Source organism: Coccinella septempunctata, chromosome 2, assembly GCF_907165205.1.
Source record: "Coccinella septempunctata chromosome 2, icCocSept1.1, whole genome shotgun sequence".
Classification (NCBI taxonomy): domain Eukaryota; kingdom Metazoa; phylum Arthropoda; class Insecta; order Coleoptera; family Coccinellidae; genus Coccinella; species Coccinella septempunctata.
In genome coordinates this window covers 36,866,101-36,887,321 of record NC_058190.1, presented here as the reverse complement: position 1 = coordinate 36,887,321, position 21,221 = coordinate 36,866,101, and the positions used below count along the sequence as shown (strand labels likewise).

The 21,221-nt window shown below is 34.2% G+C and overlaps 1 protein-coding gene across 2 annotated transcripts; it reads right to left on the bottom strand.

Moving 5' to 3' along the window:
- Window positions 1–1,619: 1,619 nt before the first annotated feature.
- On the bottom strand, window positions 1,620–20,339 carry LOC123306768 (V-type proton ATPase subunit C). 2 transcript variants are annotated; one of them, XM_044888904.1, is made up of 10 exons: window positions 20,192–20,339; window positions 19,469–19,618; window positions 19,249–19,402; window positions 6,758–6,766; window positions 4,996–5,182; window positions 4,228–4,326; window positions 3,915–4,170; window positions 3,663–3,760; window positions 2,712–2,847; window positions 1,620–2,657 (listed from the first exon to the last, which is right to left on the bottom strand). In XM_044888904.1, exons 2-10 carry the CDS (start codon window positions 19,598–19,600, stop codon window positions 2,562–2,564), a joined length of 1,167 nt encoding a protein of 388 aa, XP_044744839.1. In that variant the 5' UTR covers window positions 19,601–19,618; window positions 20,192–20,339; the 3' UTR covers window positions 1,620–2,561. The 2 variants fall into 2 exon arrangements, with proteins under 2 accessions (XP_044744839.1, XP_044744840.1); XM_044888905.1 differs by lacking the exon at window positions 6,758–6,766.
- Between the last annotated feature and the right edge of the window lie 882 nt (window positions 20,340–21,221).

Below are 21,221 nucleotides of genomic sequence, written 5' to 3'. Positions count from 1 at the left end.
GCTGGAAGATCCTTTTTCCCTGGGCGAAAGAAAGTCTGAATCCGGCTCAGGCTTTTCAATAGCCTATTTCAGTCAGGAAAAACTAGCCTGTCCAGAGCGAGGATGTGAAGTTTGTGTATTTCTTGTCTTTCCTCCCGTGTGGGTTATAAACGCAAACCACAGTTCTAACTAAGGGGGCAGGTTAAACTTAACATTAGAGAATGAATACAAAGTAAGTTTTTCACCAATAGGAAAAGGGCACAAACTACAGGATTTGTACTTAAGATGTAAATATGTATTGCTGATGTTCAAAAGAATATAGTTATACTAAATATGTGGAAATGCAGGGGGGTGTTTCAAAGCTGCTCTTGGTCAAATGCCCTAAAACCTAATCTTTGCCAAGAAAAACGGCCAGAAGGATAGAAAAACTAAAGCAATTTCATTTCTTTAGTACCTGGGTAGTCGTAGTGTAGTAGGTACTGCTATGCTTCTATTCTTGTGATTCTTTTGTGAATAAATTCCCATATTTGGCCTGAACAAGTATAAAGTTTTGAACACTGTATAATGGAGAACACCTCTTCCATTTTTATACTTATCTGAAAGCACTTATTGGTACCCACTGCTTGTGATGTCTCAAAAATACCAAAACACACAAGCTTATTCTTAAAATCTAGAACAATATAATTTGAAGCCCTTATCACTAAAGATTATAGAGTTAGGTTAGATTAGGTCTCTATAATCTTTGCTTATTACTGTCACATAAAACCTTTATTCACGCACCTACCACCTCAGATGCACGTCTGGTGGAATCTTCTCCGACCACCCTATTATAACGTGAAACACAAACAGTATTTGTTGAAAAACAGATTATGTTTTTCACAAACACCTGAAGATGCTATTGTGATAGTGAAACAAACTCCCTTTTGTGAAAAACATATAATCTGCATATAGTACAAACCGTACTCTCTATGATGCCGTGTCCATACCAAAGCTCCAACATCAATGACAGCAAACTTTATCGAGTGTGCGCTGGAGAATATTTGAAGCGAATAAAAATAGCTGAGCACAATCAGTGTCATAGGAAAATCCCGTCCAAACCAAAGTACGAACACACATGTGCATAAAGATATTGCGATAAGGATTCGTTATGAACAGCATTGCCAAATTCATCCGAACGCTTTCCAACGGCTGGATGGCGTTAGCCTGCTTTCGGTAGAAACGCGTCCTCGTTATGCCATTATATTTTACCGTCTTCTGCATAGATAACCATTTCTTGGCGGCAAAAGTAACACCGAACCTCATCCGACTGTTTCCAACTTAGAACTGTATACGATAACTTCAGTACGCTTAAAATTTTCTCGAATCCTAATCAAATCAAAACAAACATCCCTTTGATATCTGCGTCTCTACCGAACATTTGGAATGGCGTCCACAGCGAATAATTCAACCATTCAACGTCTATTCACGTCTGTGTTCGTTGGCGTTCAAACTTCGGTGTGGACAAGGCATAGACAAGGGGTGAAATGTAAAATAACCAGCTTAGAATGTTTTAACCTCATCAACTTAGCTAAACTCCTGTAATTGGGCCTACAGATGTCTCAGAAATGATCCTTAAGGAACCTTTAAAATAAACAGAAAAATAATAATTAAATATTTTAATAAAACTAACCAATTTACAATTGAATAATGGAACTTTCAATATTGTTAGCTTCTAAATGATATTGCCAAAAGTGTAAGTTAAAATGTAATCGAAATTGATGGAATTTTTCACACAGATTTTCAATTTGAAATAATTTTATATACATATTATATACATCATTGAAAAATATTCTTATTACATTATTAACTTACAGATTTGAAACATTGTGTAACGCTTTTAAGATTATTATAATCTCTATATGGCGCACAAACAATATTCCTCAACTTCTAAACATTGATCTAATTTGTTGAAGATTTCTAAATTATAAAACTAAAGTTCTTGTGATTATTGATTTTGTTTGTGTAAATGAGTGAATTGTACCTTATATTGATCGCTCAAATTATTCCAAAAGAAAAATATATTAAGAAAAACAATCCTGTTGAGAAATAAATGGAACTCGGAATTAGGTATTATGACATTCTATAGAAAACATGACCAACATTTTTGAAATTTGACAGGATGAAAACAACATAACAAAATACTGAAAAACATAACAATACTGAAATAAATGCAGTCCATTTCGTAAAAATATAATGAGAATGGTAATTCAAAGATGAAACACATTGTAACCAACTTACGGAAGAATGTACGCTACTACTTTTGAATCAAATTACGGACATCGAAATTACAAACTACATGTGGAATTTCATATTAAAACTAACATTTTTAAAAGAAAAATTGAGCTCAACAAACACAAGACTTCAAAGAACTCATTAATTGGCTTTCCCTAAGAAGACAGAAGAAAAACTACAGTTAATCAAAAAAGTGGATAAAAACAATGGAATCTTCAACTGAATTTTTTTAAATTGTTTTTCCCTTTTTTTCAAAGTATTTCCCAGCTTTACATGGCTTGGAGTATTGTTATTAATTTAAAATTGTTTATTTAGATTTTTGTGTCAATCATATCAACGTTAATTTTATAATAAACATATGGGTAATACTCTTGCTGGCCAAATCCTAGACCGGGAATATCAACAGCCTACAAAAAGAAAAATGTAATATGAACATACATAACAAAAAAACTTATACTCACATCAACATTAGCACCAGAGAGTGCGGCACTGCTGTCCAAATGACCATACAGCTGGTGGAGAACATCCCTTAAACGTTTCACTAATTTTTTGTTTGGGTGTATAAGAATTGCTTGAAAATTGACAGGTAAGCCGTATCTGAAATCATTTCAATATGGAATCCATGGGTTAAGAATGAGATAGATGATTCAGACATCTTAGTTAAGAAAGAATTATTTGAGAAATTGAATTAGTGTTCTGAGTACTCCGATTTGTATTTCTCTCTGAATTTTTCTTGGTTTATTAAGTAGGAAATAAGATTATAGCTAACTAGAAACATGATAGATAGATATAAAAAATTGCTAATATATTCAAAATACGTAGAAGTGTGTGGTATGTTATATTTTTTTAGGGAAATTCAATGACATAATGGATATTATCTTCTTCAACATAATTGTAGAAGGCACACATTGAGATGAAATTTGTAAAGAATAAATATACAGGATATTTCATAAACATTGTGAACAAATTCAGGATATTAATCTCCGAGTTATTTGGAGTCGGAATGTCGGAACGATCCTGTAAGCCTTTGTCTTTTGTAATTTGTAAAGCTCTTTGAATTCCATTTTTAAAACTACCTTTGGATCCTTTGGTATGATTGTAAAGACATCCAAATATGATAAACATGAATAATCGAATTTGAGGGCTTTTTAGCCGTGGCATTTAAGGCATTACACCTGAAGTTTCGCCCACAACTTCGGTAGGCATCTTCAGAGGAATCTTGGTGTAAGCCTCAATCTCACCAGTTTATGTTCGAATAAGCAATACCAAATGGTCATTCTTCCATAAAACATGATGGAAAAAACTATTGTGTAACTAACATTACACAATAAATTATTTATAACGCGATGTTAATAAAAAAAATCATGAAGCAGGATAAAAACGGCCAACTAATAGAAAAATCAAATTCTCACCTCAAAACGGATTCAACAAATACTCTCAATGCCTTGACATGAATCCAAGCACAAAAACACTCACTGAAGTTTACCTTCAGCCATCTTACGAGAGGACCCTAGAAATAATACAAATTTTTTAAGATAATCTCTTAGTGACTGGGAGATATTTCTACCAAATTAAATATTGTCTTAGCAAATTTACATTCATGACTGCTGTTCGGTACTTTCAGTAATTTTACACAAAAATATTCAAAAGACTAAAAAACTTACAAATTGTTTCTTCTTGTCCGTCACCAATTTTGTGATTTCATTTTTTCCAGCTGCCAATTCTTCCTCGTTATAGGTGAAATCGCGCACCACAAACTTTTTCTCGCGAGCATGAAGTTTGAATTCCTCCATTACCTTCTTGAAAAGTGTTACAGTGTACAAACTATATTCGTTATCGTGTGTTATGAGCTGGCTGCTTCGGGGCACTATCATGTCCGTCAATTTTTCGTAAGTTGAAAGCCATTCCTGAGTCTGAGCCCTAATTTACGAAAACACCTTGAGCACTTGAAACATTCGAATTTTCTAGGCAACTTACTTTGGTACGATAACGAGGAGGGTGGTGAGATATTCTGAATCAAGTATGAAATGTTCCTTCTTGACAAGATCGGCCAAATTACGAGTTAACAGGCTGCCCCTGTAGTGATAAGAATATAAATTTAAACATTCAATAAATCCATATTATGATTGTCATAAATTCTTAAATGAATTCGGTGATATAGTTTTTGACAAGGAATCGCCTCTTGAGTTCATTTATTCGGTATTCTTTATAACTTACAACGTCGGAACATTTTTTAAAGTTTTTTTTTTTTCATTTTTATTTATGTTTCACATGTTGGGAGAGAAATCACCCAACAAAAATAAGAACACCTTCCAAAAATATATTTCAGTCAATATCAAAAGGCAGGATGATGAAAGTTGAAATTATCACCTGAGAGGTTTGAAGTTAGGCTGAATGCAAATTGACAAATTTTCAGTAATTCATCGTTTTGAGCGTTATTTTTGTACATATCACTATAGAAATTAAATCGCCAATGTTACACGGATTTTACAGTAAAAAAAATACCAGTTCAATCGACAGAATAGTTTTCGTAATTGAAAAAAAAAACAAGGCGCAATTACTTGAAGGCCTCATTTAGCTTCAATTGAAAAAAACAAGTGAAAAAAGTAGAATTAGTGAATGACAAGTCACTTCCCTTTAAATCAATAGAATTTATGGTTCTCTTCTAATGATAATATAATTCGATTACAGAACTTGTGTAAGGAAAAAAATATGTACTTATTAGATGGACTCTCACAAACTTACGTCTGTTTCTTCTCAAGGGTTTGAAGACTTCCTTTCAAGTTATTATAGGCCGATGATTTAGTTTTCAGATCGGCATCAATCTGTCCGACTTGCTTACTTATTATGTCGGCGATGTTTCTCAACGACTGCTTAATTGGGTACTTCGCAATATCCCACTGGAATCTTGTTAAGTAACTGGGTAGATCGGCTATAATGGAAAAGAAGGATACACAATAAATGTCTCAACATTCGCTCAGCAACTCGCCATTTCTCAAACGCTAACCACAGTCATTATAAAATAAAATAGAAGACTTTCTACCACAGGAATACACCCAAAACATTGAACCAAAACACCGATTATCAGTATCGACGATGCTTACTTTCATGAAACAATCGAATACAACAACATTTCCCTCTCACATAACAACATTCACCTATTAAATAAAATAAAACTCTCATAATAAAAAAAGGACAACCACAGAACTGTCAATTAATTATGAAAAATTAATAAACTGATATTCTCATGGACACATAAAAATAAGGGTAAGTAATGAATTAATTTCCGCAGATATAGTTCAACGAAAATAATAAAAACCGAAATACATAGTTTCTACAATAATGAATAAAGATCCAGGCTACTCTTTGTTTGTACTTTATTGAATATTTACAATAAAAAACTCACTAGCTTAGTGAGGACTGAATTAAAAAAGCGATTCAATATAGGTACCTATCCCACTGCAAAAATTTTAGCCTGTGACATAACAGCCGTACGATTAAAAATGAGATTCATCGGCATAATATGGTAGTTTAGGACATCCAGCACTATAAATGGCACTAATGAAGTAGATGATGTATGTGTAATTATTTATAAGTTCTTGAGTTACCTCATATAACTGATTGAAAGAAGTTTATAGTCCCAGGGAGTATATTTCATTGGATCTTTATCCTGCATTGTGATTCAACCAAATTTGCAAAAATTATTATAGTTATTCTCTATTTCTCCATTGAGTATTCTTTCAAAATACAACAAAAACCCAAAAATATGAACGAATACAGTAAACATAAGTACCTTACCGTTCAATGAATTTCCATCTAAATAAAGTGTAGACAGAGTTAAGATAACCACACGCTTACATAAAAAATAAAAACTGAATCTTATTTCCTAACTCCGACAGTTAAAAGCTATAAAAAAATAAACAATAAAGACTGGGAGACCAAACCGAGAACGTATGAGATAGAAAAATTGCACACTTGAGGAAAAATATTTTCAAACAGTGACAGGTGGAATTCCGATGGTAGAAAGTGGCAAAAACACTGCCTGAAGCTTCACCACATCGATGCTATAGATTTACAAAGCGATAATCACGACTTCTAAAATAAATTAAATATACAGAACAAGAAGAAGCCATCTCAGTTCCACTACGTTTAACGGCAAATAAATAACTATAAGACATTAAATAAATACCAATGGCTAATTGTGATATGTGTGTTTGTGTCAATTGTGGATGAAAAATACCGTTGTTGTGGTGTGAAACGGTATAGAATAAAAAACGGCAACGCCGCGCTCCCCCTCGATCTATTTCTATTCGGCCGTAAAAAAAATTTCGCATTGTTAGATGTTAGTCAAACCAAATAAAATCAAATCCTTGCCAATACGGATTAAAGTTTTTGTTCCGTTAAAACAATTAAACAAATTAAATTCCCCTATAAAAGGTTAACCAAACCTTGACTGGCCATTAAAAATTCTGGATAATTCAAGAACCCCCCTGTGTTCGTCCTTTACCTATGATACCTGGAATCAAATTTGATAATCAACATGTTAATAAATCATCCAATATAACCAAATTAAATATGTATACATGGTTAGAACTACTTATAGAGGGGGACTACAGGGATATCGAAAACCGTTAGGAATACAGGGTGGCTTAAATTATAAAAAAGTTGCGTTATTCAAGGGTGAGGGTGATGGTTCCTGGGATATCTAGAAAAAACTGAAAAACAAGATTATCTCTTTTTCTTTATAACTCATTTGTTTTTGGAGATAACTACACGAAAATCGGTTTGTAGTCATAGTCCTATATAGCGATTATACCGGTGTACTACTTTTTTGTAATTTAAGCCACCCTGTATTTTTAACGGTTTTCGATACTCCTAGAGTCCGACCCTAAATAGTTATAACCTGTATATCGAATTATCATGACCGAATCGATTTCCGATTGATTTTGTAGTTGCTTTTATCGTATTTTTTTTAATAATTATAAGATTTCCAAAAATTCTTCACGAAGTGGGCAATGATATTACGAAAATTGTATTGTTCCAAAGTGTCATACTACTTTGTGGTTATATTTCAGATTGATGACAAAAACAAATTGACCAGTTCAGCATATTTAATTTTTTCATTCAATCTATTCGTTTTTGTGATATTCAAATTTGAATTTTGTACAGAATTGATCATTTCGTTAAACATGCTGTGCGAATAAATCCAATTTTCACTAATTTATTCTATCATTTCCACAATAATCGTTAACACGAAATATTACTGTTTATTTCTTTTATCAACAATGAATAATATATGAATAATAATTAACAATCAATCGATGATACTTGCTCATCATAGAAATTGCAGGATAAATGAGTGAAAATTCGATTTTACACAGCTTTCTTAACGTTTGAAATTTAAATACGAATATTTCGAAAAACAATGGATTTAATGAAGAAAAAATTAAATATGCTGAACTCAGAATAGAAAGGGTTTATGAATAGTTACTAAGAACTATGAATTAATAACAAAGCACAATGGGCAGATTGGGATCGCCATCTGCCAATTGGATTGGTCCTTTTCTTAGCTCTTAGTAACTCTTCATAAACCCACCATAAGGCCCAGTTGTGCAGTTCGAGTTCAAGCTGCGTTAAGTTTGAACGCAGCTCAACTGTGACAATTCTTTATAATCTTGGCAGGTTGAACTAGATTCAATGTTGAACCAATCTCGAATTCGAACTTTACAATCGGGCCTAAGGGTTTAAGCGATACGGTTTTTTTGGTTTCGAAATACCAGTGCCAACTTAAGTTTGGATTTTTTGTATGTAATATCGAATGTAAAAGACAATATCTGTCGAATGGCCAACCCAACTTGGGAATGTATTTTTTATTCACAAAAATAACATTTCATTATTACATGTAGAATGAATATACTAATGGTCTGTATTTATTTTTTTTAGATGAAAGAAAACTCTGTAAATATTTGAAATGCTTATTGGAGAATAGGTGCATGATGCATGATCCCCAGTTATCACTGAGAATAAGAAAAAATACTATCAAGGAATTTGTCTTCTTCGTCAATGCTTTAAATATTGATACATCATACAATAATTTTGAAAGAACACGAAAATATGGATACAGTCGACCAATTGCAATAGAAAATTCTATACTTTACTAGTCTATTTTGTCCCGAAAATACTTCAAATGATCAACAACATCGTTAATATTCCCTTCAACGGATTTTCTAAGGGTGTACTTGAAGCCTCGTATCAATAAGGATAAAAAATTATTTTTTCAGTCAATGAGGAATAATAACCCTTTGTTCGTCTAGGTCAAGGAGGAATTTCCTCTATAATCAGTATATCAATGACGAGAGCACAAGAACCACACAATAGTTTCACAATGTTTCATTCTTAATTCCCCGTATTTTATCCTTTATATAGAGTATTAACCCCTGAAAACAAAATCACAAAGTTTTCAAAATTCGAGTTTTCCACGAATCCGTTGATTTTGAATTCCTCCTTGTGAAAATCATCCCTCACAGAGATCGAATATGGTCGAATTCGAGAATTGATTGCTAGAGACGATCGGGCAGCGGAATCCAGTCTCCTTTGGCCCTCCAAGTGGAGAATAGCCTCCCCTTATATGTAACACACATTGCCACAAAGCTAAATGTAATACTACATTTTCTCGAGTAGGGTTAGAAATGTATTTATGTACGTTATATATTTCGGTGCTCAGCTGTATGAGAAGGCTAAGCTCTCTTGACTCGTGTGACAAGCCTTGTCATCGAGTGACAAAAACTCTCGGAATTTTTGTTTCCTACAGCGAACTAGGCAACATTCTAAATTAGGTAATCCCAAACAACCTAGAAATAATAGATATATCTACTTTTGTGATCTCTGTTCAGTCTTATAACCTCCACCCCATTATTGTTACCATATACATTAGCAAATGCTCGATAGGTTTGGCCATTATTCGATTGTTTACAGTGAATATCCCATTATTCATTATCCTTATCTATCTGGGATTATGTTTATTGATTTTACGATAGGGACTGGGACTTGATAATTTAAAAAAATGTCATTTTATCTTTCTTAAAACACCTTGTAATGATTATTCAAATGCCTTCTTTGATTTTTTTTTATTTTATCCGTTACTCATGATATCCCATTTTAAATTATCTCTGAATTATTAAGAATTACTTATGTCTTCTTTTTTTGTAAAATTCATGTTATTCAGTATTAAGTTCAGTTTATGGTTACCATAGGAGAGATGTTGTTTTTCACATTTGATTTTGTCAAACAATTTTCCACAAGGAAAATTTAGCCAATAAAATCTTTTTAAGAGGAAATTCACGACTTTGAGTTTTTAAAAAAGTTTTATATGCCTCGCTCGCTATTCCATTTATGTAGTTCGTACCTATTTTACAGAACTGGACAGAATTGGTCGATCGTGGTTGAGAATGGTACGACACTTACTTTCTAGTAAGTTTTTCTTTTATAAAGTGTCAAACCCCCACCTTCAATCACTACATATTTCGAAATATTGTTCTGAGACCAAGAGAAGTTTCAAACGGACCCAAATATTCAATTCATCAGTCCAGCCCTGAATTTAGGTTAATAATGATAGTACATAGTTTATTGTACTAAAAAAAGCATTGCTTTCATTTTCCTGATAAGATTGGATGTATTTCCCGGAATTCAAGCGAGTATTTAGATTCATTCAATAATTCAATAACTACTGTGCAGCTTTTGACTAGCACTGCGCAGAGACAGCAAATTCAAACACTTCACCTATTTCCACTCGAAAAGTAAAAACATGTCAACCTGAAATAGAATATGGCATTCTGTACAAGGTTCTTCTTTCTCTCATTTAATATAGATTATATTATTCATTATCCCCATTATGTATACCAACGCTTCAACTTTGTTTTGTGGTAGATGAAGTTAGACCGTAAATGGACAAGTTGAGGAATTGAAAACCTCAAATTTGGCATACACAATACTACCTGCCCATACACAGAACAACTTAATCCACAATATATTCAAGTTGAAATCGTTGAAATTATAAGATGTGTTGAGGTTAACTAATCAATTTGTTCATATGAGCATCCAAGATTTGTAACAATGGGAAAATACCTAAGTTGCCGTTATAGTCATCACCAACAGAACAACTCTGCTGCCAACTCTAGCAATATCTGCAATTCCTTCGTAAAGAATTGTTAGGTACCAGAATTGGATACTTAGAACTATTGCATAATACGAAGTTGAAGAATGATAATTCCAGAAAATAATGCAATAGATTTTTGAAGAATTTCACCAATTCGCATCATATAAAAAAGTATATCAGTTGCGAATCAAAAAATAAACACATTCTATTGTTTGAGAATCGTGTGGTTTTATTGTATTCGTAACGTATCAAGGTAAACAAGAAGCGTAAGACTGAACTTCACAAACTAAACACCCCGGAACAAGAAAGGATGGGGGGGTTCTCAAAAACATAATACATATTGCACACTGAACACACATACCCACACACGGATCAACAGTACAATGTGATCACCAAGCTTATGGACACATGACCAACAAAAGGGTGATACAGAACAGGCAAACTTCAACGGCTTGGTAACATTTGGGGTAGAGGCTTATAGGGGAAAGAACGATTAGTTTCAGTCCACTCATTCTGATCCATATGGCCACAGTATGAAGGCTGTGATATCGAAATTTGCTATGTATGATGGCATTTCCGATGTTTCAACCTCAATTTTGTTCAGTTGTGTTTTAAACAATCGTCAAGATTCTTATCAGTATTTTCTAAACGGAATGGTACTACAGTCAATACTTTGAGTGATGGTGATGTATCCCAAAGACGTTCAATGTCATAAACTCTTAACGATTATAGAAAAGTCTTCTGGTTCATCGTGAAGCGAGTTTTCATCATTTTTTGTCCATAAGGATCAGAAATACACCTTGGCATACTTCAGGCTGGCCGAATACAAGATATCACGTTTTCTTAACACAGTCGAACTATTGACCTGTTCCAGCATTTTTCTACAAATAGTAAATACCGAAGATGCGAATTTAGCGGATTACTTCTTATTCACAATGTATATTATATTTTTGAAACACGAGAACTTCTGGTTGTACCATAAATGGCGATGAACTTTGCCTGAGAAAGATTGATACACCTAGTGTATTCATCCAAGCGTGAATGCTAAAACATTTGTTCGAGTGGCCACGTTGAGTAGGAATTTCAGATTATTCAAAAATGAACCAACCGTTGAGCAAAATTGAGGTTATGAAACAACAAAGCACATCACAAAATGAGACATTCGAAGTAGAGTCAAATAGGAACCTAAGCGTTCTTCCTTCAGATTTGTCAGATACCAATATGTTCCCAACCATTGGTGTTCGCTCAAACATTGCGAGGTTTGACGCTCTGACCAGTCTACCCATAATGAACTAAATATGTTGGCGGGAAATAAAGAAAATCACAAACGGAATCAGAAGTTTTTTACATTACCGAAGGATAGAACATGATGTTCTGTCCTACGTGCAGCAGCTATTAATGAACACAAGTACTTCATGAGAGTAGGTAACATAATTTTGCATATTTTATTATGAATAACGTTCTCAACTGGCCATGATATGATTCAACATTTCAAAGTTGACAGCAATGATTTGCCCATGCCATAAAGGATGACACATCATCCCCATTCGCAATGTAATGAACACTTTTGACTACATTAATTAATATTATAACTTATAATAACTATACCGATTCTATGTAGAAAAATTTAACTTTTTATCAAATATAAAACCGATAGTCGAGTTTTTTCTGCTATTGCGCCAAAAAAAAACCATTATCGTCAGCAGTATAAAATTGGTGGGAAATCCCAAAATAGATTAGCGAATCCCATCATTCTCGCCCCTTCAAACCTTTCAGACAGGAATGCGGAAGTAACTTCGTCCAACATATTATTCTGTACTAACCGAACCCAAGTTAGGAAGCTCTTAGGAATAATTATCTATAGATCTGCTTCTCTGCAAGAAGCATGACTCAATCACTTTTTCGTTGTTCCAAAGCTTCTAAATGGCATCAGTTGTTTTCGGCTAAACTAATCCTATCTTTTCGTAGCTGATAATCGATTTGTCTTTCCAAACTGAATATTCATTGACAAGGAAATAGTTATTTTCCTAACAAGTGTGGAAAGTGCCTTTTCCGCAAGAGTGGTCAAGCTGTCGAGTGTTCATTTTGGAAAGACAATAAATATTCGAACCCCACCTCTAGTGACAAATCCTGCACAATCACAAGAGAAAAACAATTAGTTTGAATTTTTTTTCAATAGTACAAAGGTTAAGTGGTAGAAACATCACCACCGATATCATTTAAAAAGAAGAATGAATTGTAGCTCCTACACTCACGTTTATATTAAAAAACTAATTTGTATTTGAGAAAGATGAAAATAAAAGAAATCGTTCTTTGTATAAATATATATATATCTATATTTTTAAATTGGCTGTGCATGGTTTAAGCAATTTTCCATTTTTTTTTCAGTTTACGCTTTTACAAAAGCTAAGCTGACGATATAGTGAACAATTGAAGCTTTCAAATTAAATAACCAAGTAGGTAAATTTAATTAGGGAGTTTTACAGACGAATACTGAAACTGGAGCAGTTAGTGAGATCACTGATAGATTAGTGCACAAATTGAATAACAATTGCTTTTGGGCATTCCACTAATAGTAAGTGTAGGTACACATTCTTCACATAACATTCAATAATTGAATCTTGTTAGTTCTGTTATTATGGAGCTTGAAATAATTCCATCTGAATATTGTTTTGAATGGATAAAAATTTTTGATCCTACGAGTCCATTTTTTATTATTATGTGACCTTTGCAATCGAAAACTTCGTAGACAGTGCCTACATTCTTGTAAATTTCATCCAAGCGTAGAACGATGACAAAGGTTTTTATAAATGCAGATAGTAACGGCGGTATTTCCGGTACATTAATTTATTAGCTTAATGAAGGTAGCGCTTCCCGACATTTTAAAAATAATACAGCAACCTCTCGAAATTTACATGTTCGGAAACGTGTTCCTCCTACACCCCCCTGTTCATAATTTTCCCCAGCATGCACTGAATATAATATGGCGTAGTCGCTCACACAAACAGAACATTATAATGAAGATGAAGACGTTTCATGAAGAAAGTTCTCCTTCGACCTCAAAACTGCAAATGTTTTTATCGGCTGCATTTTTCCTTTATTTTCCGAAGAGAGATTTATTGGAAATAACTCATATTCTGGAATCGGACATAATATTATGAAAGTTGAAATCAATCGACTGTTACTCAAGCGAAAGTTCAAAGAGAAAAAATGAAAACTGGAACTTGTTCGGTATTTTAAACATATCTCGAGAGTTGATCTAAGGAGAACCAAAACAGATATCGTTTGTTTCTATGTCACATGATGCTCACAGCAATTATAAAACGTATACTTTGGTTGCCCCACACTATTGAAATTGACAAGAATCTCTGAATATTTTTATAGAAATATATATAACAATAAAACACTTCTACCTCCTAACATTCTTTGAAAGTTAGGTTGGTTACAATTTATACCAGACTGGTCAATGTTTTATTGATGATTCAGTAACACTGTGCGTTTCACAATAATCTACTCCTACCCATTGACTACTTCTTGAAAAAGTCGTCCCCACCATTATTTCAATCTGATTATACATCCTTGAGAAAGTCCTACTACCTATAAATAATGTTACTTATCACATAGTATCCTCAAAATACTAATCAGCGTCTTCAGAACTCTCATGTTCCTTCCTCAAACTTTGTATTTTTGTCAAAAATGAAGATGACTTTTGACCCCCAGAATTATCGGATTTAAAAAATGGAAACCAGATCATTTCATTTTTTCTGTTTCTTCGAATCTGAATTGTTTCAACATCTCACCTCAGTTGTCCGTTATTAAGAATTATAGTAAACAAAAAAATATATCAGCCTGGAGCAGATAATAATGAAAATATTGATACAAAAAAGTGAACTAAGGGAAATTCTTGCCTTTTTATTGGGTAGGAGAAAATTACCCTACACAGAGCCCATATCGAATTTGCTGGAAATTCACCGAATATCCCTTTGAATATCCCCTTGGACACCTTGAGGTCTAAAGGACACTTTTTGAAATACAGGGTGTTAAAGAGTTGGATGCAATCAATGATTATTCTATTACGGAAAGTTGAGGATGAGCATTACAATTTTAAGATAAGTTATGAATCTTTTTTTTCTAGCCAATTTTAGGATTTTCATGTGATTCTATCAACAAACTCAGTCAAATTTGAAAGACTGTATAATTGGAAAATAATAAATATCATAAGATTCATCCAGTATACAGATTCTTAGAACTTTCCATCATTACTCATATAGACTATATCAATATTATTATCCTCAACATAATGAAATAAGATATCGTATCAATATTAAGACTGAAAGAAACAAACGGAGTAAATTCAGACTAATAACACAGTTTCATATAAATATCAATGAATGTTACAATCTGAATCGAACTAGCCACAAACTATTATTCAAGGTACCAATGCACAGACCATTCCATCGAAGGCGAGTAGATGCTAGCAATCATTTTGGTCTTATTCAATCTAATCAGAAGAATATCATATATACATGCCACTATCTTTGTTCAGGAAAGTACGAAGGAGTTGGATCTGGTTGCCTGATAAGTGGCACTGGGTTATTAATAAATTCTAGTTCCTGATCGAATTCATTCAGGGTTCGGCAATTCCTTGTCTTTTCCATCAAGATGTAGACTTCTATAGAATGGCCTTTTCATTGGAACCTTGAACGTGTGCGGCCAGTTCAGATCACAACATTCGTTGATATTTATTTCAACCGGTATTAATTCAGATTAACCTCAACTATCTGTAACAAAATAATAGCCACATTATTATTATTCTGAAAGAACATAACAACCCTGCCTTGGCATGTTCAAAATCCTCAAAACTGTTCATTACAACTCGTGCCCATGAAGAAAACACTTCATTATTGTTCATTTTCAGCCAATTCGTCGACTGTGACTCTTTGGTTTCAAAAACTGTACAGGGGTCCGCTATTGGAAGAGGTAAAAATTCGATAAAACCCAACAAAAAAACCATCTGCGATATTGAGTCATTTGTTGATGACATAGATTCTGAAAAAAGTTGCTGAATAATTTTTCTCGACGAATCTAAATGTGTTTCGGGGTGCTGGACCCAAAAATCAAGTTATCGGCTAGATCTAGCTTCACCATAACATTTCAGACGCCGTTTTGATTTTTTGCTTATAACTTTGGGAAGACGCATTCCAGAGGAAAAAACTATTACATACATAGTTATCATAATGAAAACTGATGAAACTGTAGTTTTAATCAATCAGATTTTTTCATATAGCCGCTAGAACGCGAAGAAAATTGGTCAAAGTTTCCATCTTGGCAAGAATAATAACTACCATCGCAGAACTTTGAAGAGTACAATTTCTTCATTTCATGTCCACACCTCTATAAGAGATTCTACACCATACATATTCTATGCTTTTTATCTTCATATCGCACTGGTATTTTTGAAGTGACATCTTGCAAAATCCTGTTTTTTTTAATATTGCTTCAGCATATGCCGCGTCTGTATCAGTCCCCAAAAATGCTTGCAGTAAGTTTATAACCGTTCACACTAACAAATTTAAATTAAGCAGGCTTAACGTTAAAGTTGCATACCTATTTCAGCGATCGAAATCAGAAAAATAAGTGAGCCTTAACGTTAAGCCTGCCTTAAATTCGTTGGCGCAAATGGACATACATCGATGTATGGTATGGAATGATGGGTCACTTCAGAAATACTACTGCGATGTACAGGGTGAATCAACAGTTCTCGATCGGTCGATAACTCGTAGAGATTATGGACCAGGAGAATGATTAAAACTTTGGCGGAATCCACTCTACTTGGTGCATAAGCTAAAACTATTTTTAACTCTACTGGGTGGTCCGAAAGTAGACAAAGACAATACTTCCCTGCTTTTTCAAAGCGGAATACCCCATGACTGTATTATATTCTGGGTTTAAATGAAATTCTGATCTCGTCATAATTTATCTGTATGGCTTTTTTCGAAAATTCTCATGGTTGGAAACATTCTAGGAGTTAAATTTATTTTAAAAATTATTCAGCGCAAACAATTTGAAAACGTGAATTTTCTTTTAAGGACGTTTTGAAACCAACTGTAGAGTGATCCGCAAAATCCCCTTCGGGAATTCAATAAACAAAATCATACATTTAAATGATCAAAGCCATCATAGCCATGAAATTTTTCAGAAAAAAGGTTCTACGTCAAAAAGGCACACAGATGAATTGTGAAAAGAGGGATATTTTTAAATCAGAATTTGATGTAGATTCAGAATAGGATATGAAAATTGGGTATTCTCCATTGAAAGAGCAGTGTGGGTCGTGTTTCACCACTTTCGGACCACCCTACAAAGTCAAAAATAATTTCATCTCATGTGTTAATTTGAGTCGATTCCGCCAAATTTCGAATCATTCTCCTCGCCCAAATTTTCCAATAGTTATCGTCCGATCGAGCACTGTTGACTCACCCTGTACACAATAAGGAACCGTTGTGATTTTCCACTTTACCGACAAAATTTAGCACCTGAGTCGATCGGAGAGATGCGCCAATCTCCCTGTGCAACGAAACACAAAAATCAAAGAAACAAAACCAGAAGCGAGAAGTGATTGTACAAGGAGTGCTTATCAACGGTGCTCAAGCGCTCCTCCGGCCACTGACCTGGCCCCAGGGGGGGTAGTAGGAACTGGTCGCGGTCGGGAGTGGAGGTAGCACTGTCCGTGGGCGTAGGGAGGGGTGTCAAGTACACGCCGGAACTCTCCTCGGCAGGTTCGTCTCCTCCTCCTCCTTCGTCGTCGGGAGGGCGCCCGCCACCTGCCCCCACCACCAAACAACCGTCACAAGCACAGCCAAACAAGCACAAGCCGAGTACCGCCCCTTTCCTACTCTCGCGCCGACAATCATCGGACCTCAATGTCATGGACTCGTCGGTCTTATGATCATGATTGCCGCCGTGCGAATTACAACTGGACTTACGACTGTTGGCGTGAGGGCTGCTCGGCGTTGATTCGGCCTTATCAGACCGCTCTTCCTCGACGCCACAGCCGCCCTCCTCTGACGGACAGACAAAACTGTCAGCTTCATTTTTTTTTGTCTTGTAATCAATATGCAATCAAACGGGTCCATGATAAGTGAGTCTGAATTTGTTCAAATGTCCGAAACCCTCTTGTAATCATTTCATTTGTTGACTAAACTCTTCTATAATAATTCAACCTCACTTAACAATTATTCGACAAGGAATTAGATCATTTTAGTGGTGACCGAGAACTCCAAGCAGTTTAGACATCTCTCGGCTTCATTCGAAGTTAGCTATGCCTCAGATTCATAGAAGCATGTGAAAAGCTCTGTAGCTGTAATATATGGAAGAAGAACCATCCCTATCACTACAGTAGGTGATAAAATAATTTTGACATGAATGCCAAGTAAGTACAAGGTCAGAGCTAATCTGAAGGTAGTTCAAAATGCGTAAGAATGTAAATGCCTCCCTATATTTTCTCAACTGTCGAAAATATAGCATAAGTACTTAAACAGGGTGAGTCTTTGACTTGTAGATATACTTTAACAGTTAATTCTTGAGGACAAAAGAAATACTTCTTTCCTTTACCAATCGGATTTGACCTAAGTAAAAAGATAGAGCCATTTTTAGTTTTCATAATGAGCTATGCCACCACTGAAAAAACTGAATTCCCTCCAGAATAACAAGAAAGAATGCTATGTTGGTCTACAAACTTGTTAGAATATCTGTTGGAGTTGGTTCGATAACCACATACTTGATCTAAGCATCAAAAATGAACATTATACTGTTTTCTTTGAAAGCAATCTATTACATAATTAGAAGAATATCTGAAACTGTTTCACTTCAAGCTAGACGAATAAAGCTTCATTCTTCCAAAAATAAGAAGCAATGTAAAACCAGAGAGGTTGATTTACCCAAAGATGTATAAAATCTCTCTAATTATAAAAGAGGGTTTCGTGCACTTTACCTTCCCGTCCCCCTGGTCAGTGTTGACTGATTTGTAATGCTCATGAAATGTGTTAGTTTATATTGTTATTCAATACTGATACATGCTTGTTGTGTGCCAGTGTGTGGTGTTTCATTATCAATTTGGCCAAAAAAGGACATGCCGAATACCAATCAAATATGCATTACTTTTTAATCAATTTATCTAAATACGAACACTTCACAATGGTTTGAAACATAGAATTATTTTACTAAATATTCTATAGATTCTGTAGAGGAAGAATAAAAAGAAGATTTGAAGAGTAGGATTCTTGAAAGAGGTAGGTAACATACAGGGTACATTTCTTCATGGTCCTTATTCAATTAATAGCTTCATTTAGGATATGACCTAATTGCCAATTTGGGAATTTTCATTTGAAATGAAAAATGATATGTTTTGAAATCTCTCAAAAAGTCTTAAAAACAGGCAGAGTGAATTTATTTCAAACTACAAAAGAACAAAAACCATTTCTCTTATTACTAATAGGGAAATGAATGGATGAAAATACATCATCCTCAAACCCTATATGTTATCTTATCCACATTGAAGAGCATAACACAGAGTTAAATTCAACTCGACCTGCTAAATGTACTAATATATTCGTAACCCTAAACATGTTTTGTGAGTACACTAGTGAGTAGAGTGTATTGGATAATTTTGAATTTGCACACATATATTTCTCTTCAGTTCAGAATAAATCCATTCAATAACACGAGATTCGGTGTTTTCTCAGAATTGTTATTTCACGAACATACATTTGCATGCTATATTCTCAACAGAAATTGCATTCTTAGGTCGCACGATGTTGTTAAGCTATCTAGGACTCAATACTTACTGTTGTTTGCCATCAGGTTTTCCTGCAGTTTGTCCCTCTGATCCTCCAGAACTTCACCAAGATAAGCTGCAACCTTACGTGTAATTTGCTCAACGAAAGCATCAAGTTTGCCTAGATCGTCTGAAAGACCAACCAGTTGATCCAGAGTACCCACCTATAGGGAATTTTAAATCGTTAGGATCACATTGTTTGTTCATTGCTGAATATCAAAAAGTACTACCTTCAAATCTGGTATTTGAAATTTATAGTTCACAGATAATGAATTCTGCTTGCTGGTTAGATTGTTCATCGTCTCCCATGTCTGCTGACATGTTTTGTCTCCTGGTGCAGATATTAACCAGTATTCTGTCATTTGAACGGTTGAATAAAGCTAAAATGAAAATCATGGATCCATATGAATAAAGATTATGAAGTAATTCATTCCATTAACAAATATAGTTCTACTGTTGCTGTTCTTCTTGAAACAAAAATTATTCGAATACCTGTTTTAGAACTGTATCCACAATAAAACTACTGAAAACATTAGAAGATCATGTGACTCAATTTTACCTGTTACTTTTCAGGACTGACAAAAACCAATAGAAAGTGTATGATACCCTTCTACTATGAAGACTAATTGAAGTTTCTGATAACAATCAGGAATGCACTAGAGTTAAAAAACAAATATTCTATTTGCACTGCCAAAAAAAATCGAAGATATGACTAGAATATTTGCCGAAAAACCCTGGAACTTCAGAAGAATGTTACAATTAGGTCAAAAGGGTGGAAAGTTGGCCTGCAGAAAAGCAGTGAATATTCCCATAACAGTGAGAATCAAGACAAGTAATAATTATTGATATCAAGACCAAGATGAGTATTGATCGTTCGCCCGTTAGACAGAAACACAAAATATTTTGGGGAGACATTCAACTTTTTTAATCGGGCTATCCTAATTTTTTCTTACCCTTGCTTTCGAAAATAGGAGAAAACTACCCCAAAATACACAACCACTCCCCAGAAGACAGCTGATCGTTAATGAAAATTCACGTGATTATCGTGTCGCCATCTAGGAAAATTTGTTTTACTTATTTATAATATGACAGCTGTCACATGTGTTTGACAATCAAGGCCATCGTCAGAATCATAGATATGTGTTTGACGTGGATGCCTAGTTACATCCATAGATGTATAATACTAACTTGGTATTATAGGTCCATGGTTACATCCAATGTCGTCGATAAATTTTTTGAGGAAAATCGCACTGACTCTTTTCAGTCTTTGCACACATCCGAAATAATACCGATTCGAATTTCATTATAAATACAGTAAAACTTGACGATTTCATTTTTCCCGACTCAACAGTTTGCTTTTCGAAAAGAACTGTTACTTTTACTTTGGAAATTTATTAGATATTAGGTATTAGGTTTTTTAATTTAACTGAAAAATGATTTCCATCATCATGATAGCTAGTTTTTGAGAGATCTTCTGCTTTTGATTCCTTTCTCATAAGTACAAAATGAAATATTATCGTTCTATTCATCATTCAGTTTAGTTGACGAATAAATAATACTGTTTGTGATTGTTCATTTTTATTTTTTGTGCCCTTGTTTCTAGTAAAGGGAAGTCAGAACCATATTCTCTGTTGTATACATTGAACTCAATAACTTTTCATTGAGTAATGAGTTCAATGGTTGTATGTGGTCAGAACTGAGTTTATCTGTGAGCAAGCAAGGAATATGATTCTTGAAGAATCTCCAATAAATCCAATTCAAACTCTATCAAGACAACTAATGGAGGCAATAATCTTTCTTAAGTCAGTTCATTTTACATCGATTTGGGAAATGATGTCACCGTTAACAAAAATAAAAAACTTTTCGATCGAGATGCTCTTATTCTCCATCAATCTTTAAATCCGAAACACCATTCCATTCTGCCGGATTTATATTAGTGTTCTATTCAAAGATTATATAATGTGATTCTATTACGATCCTCTT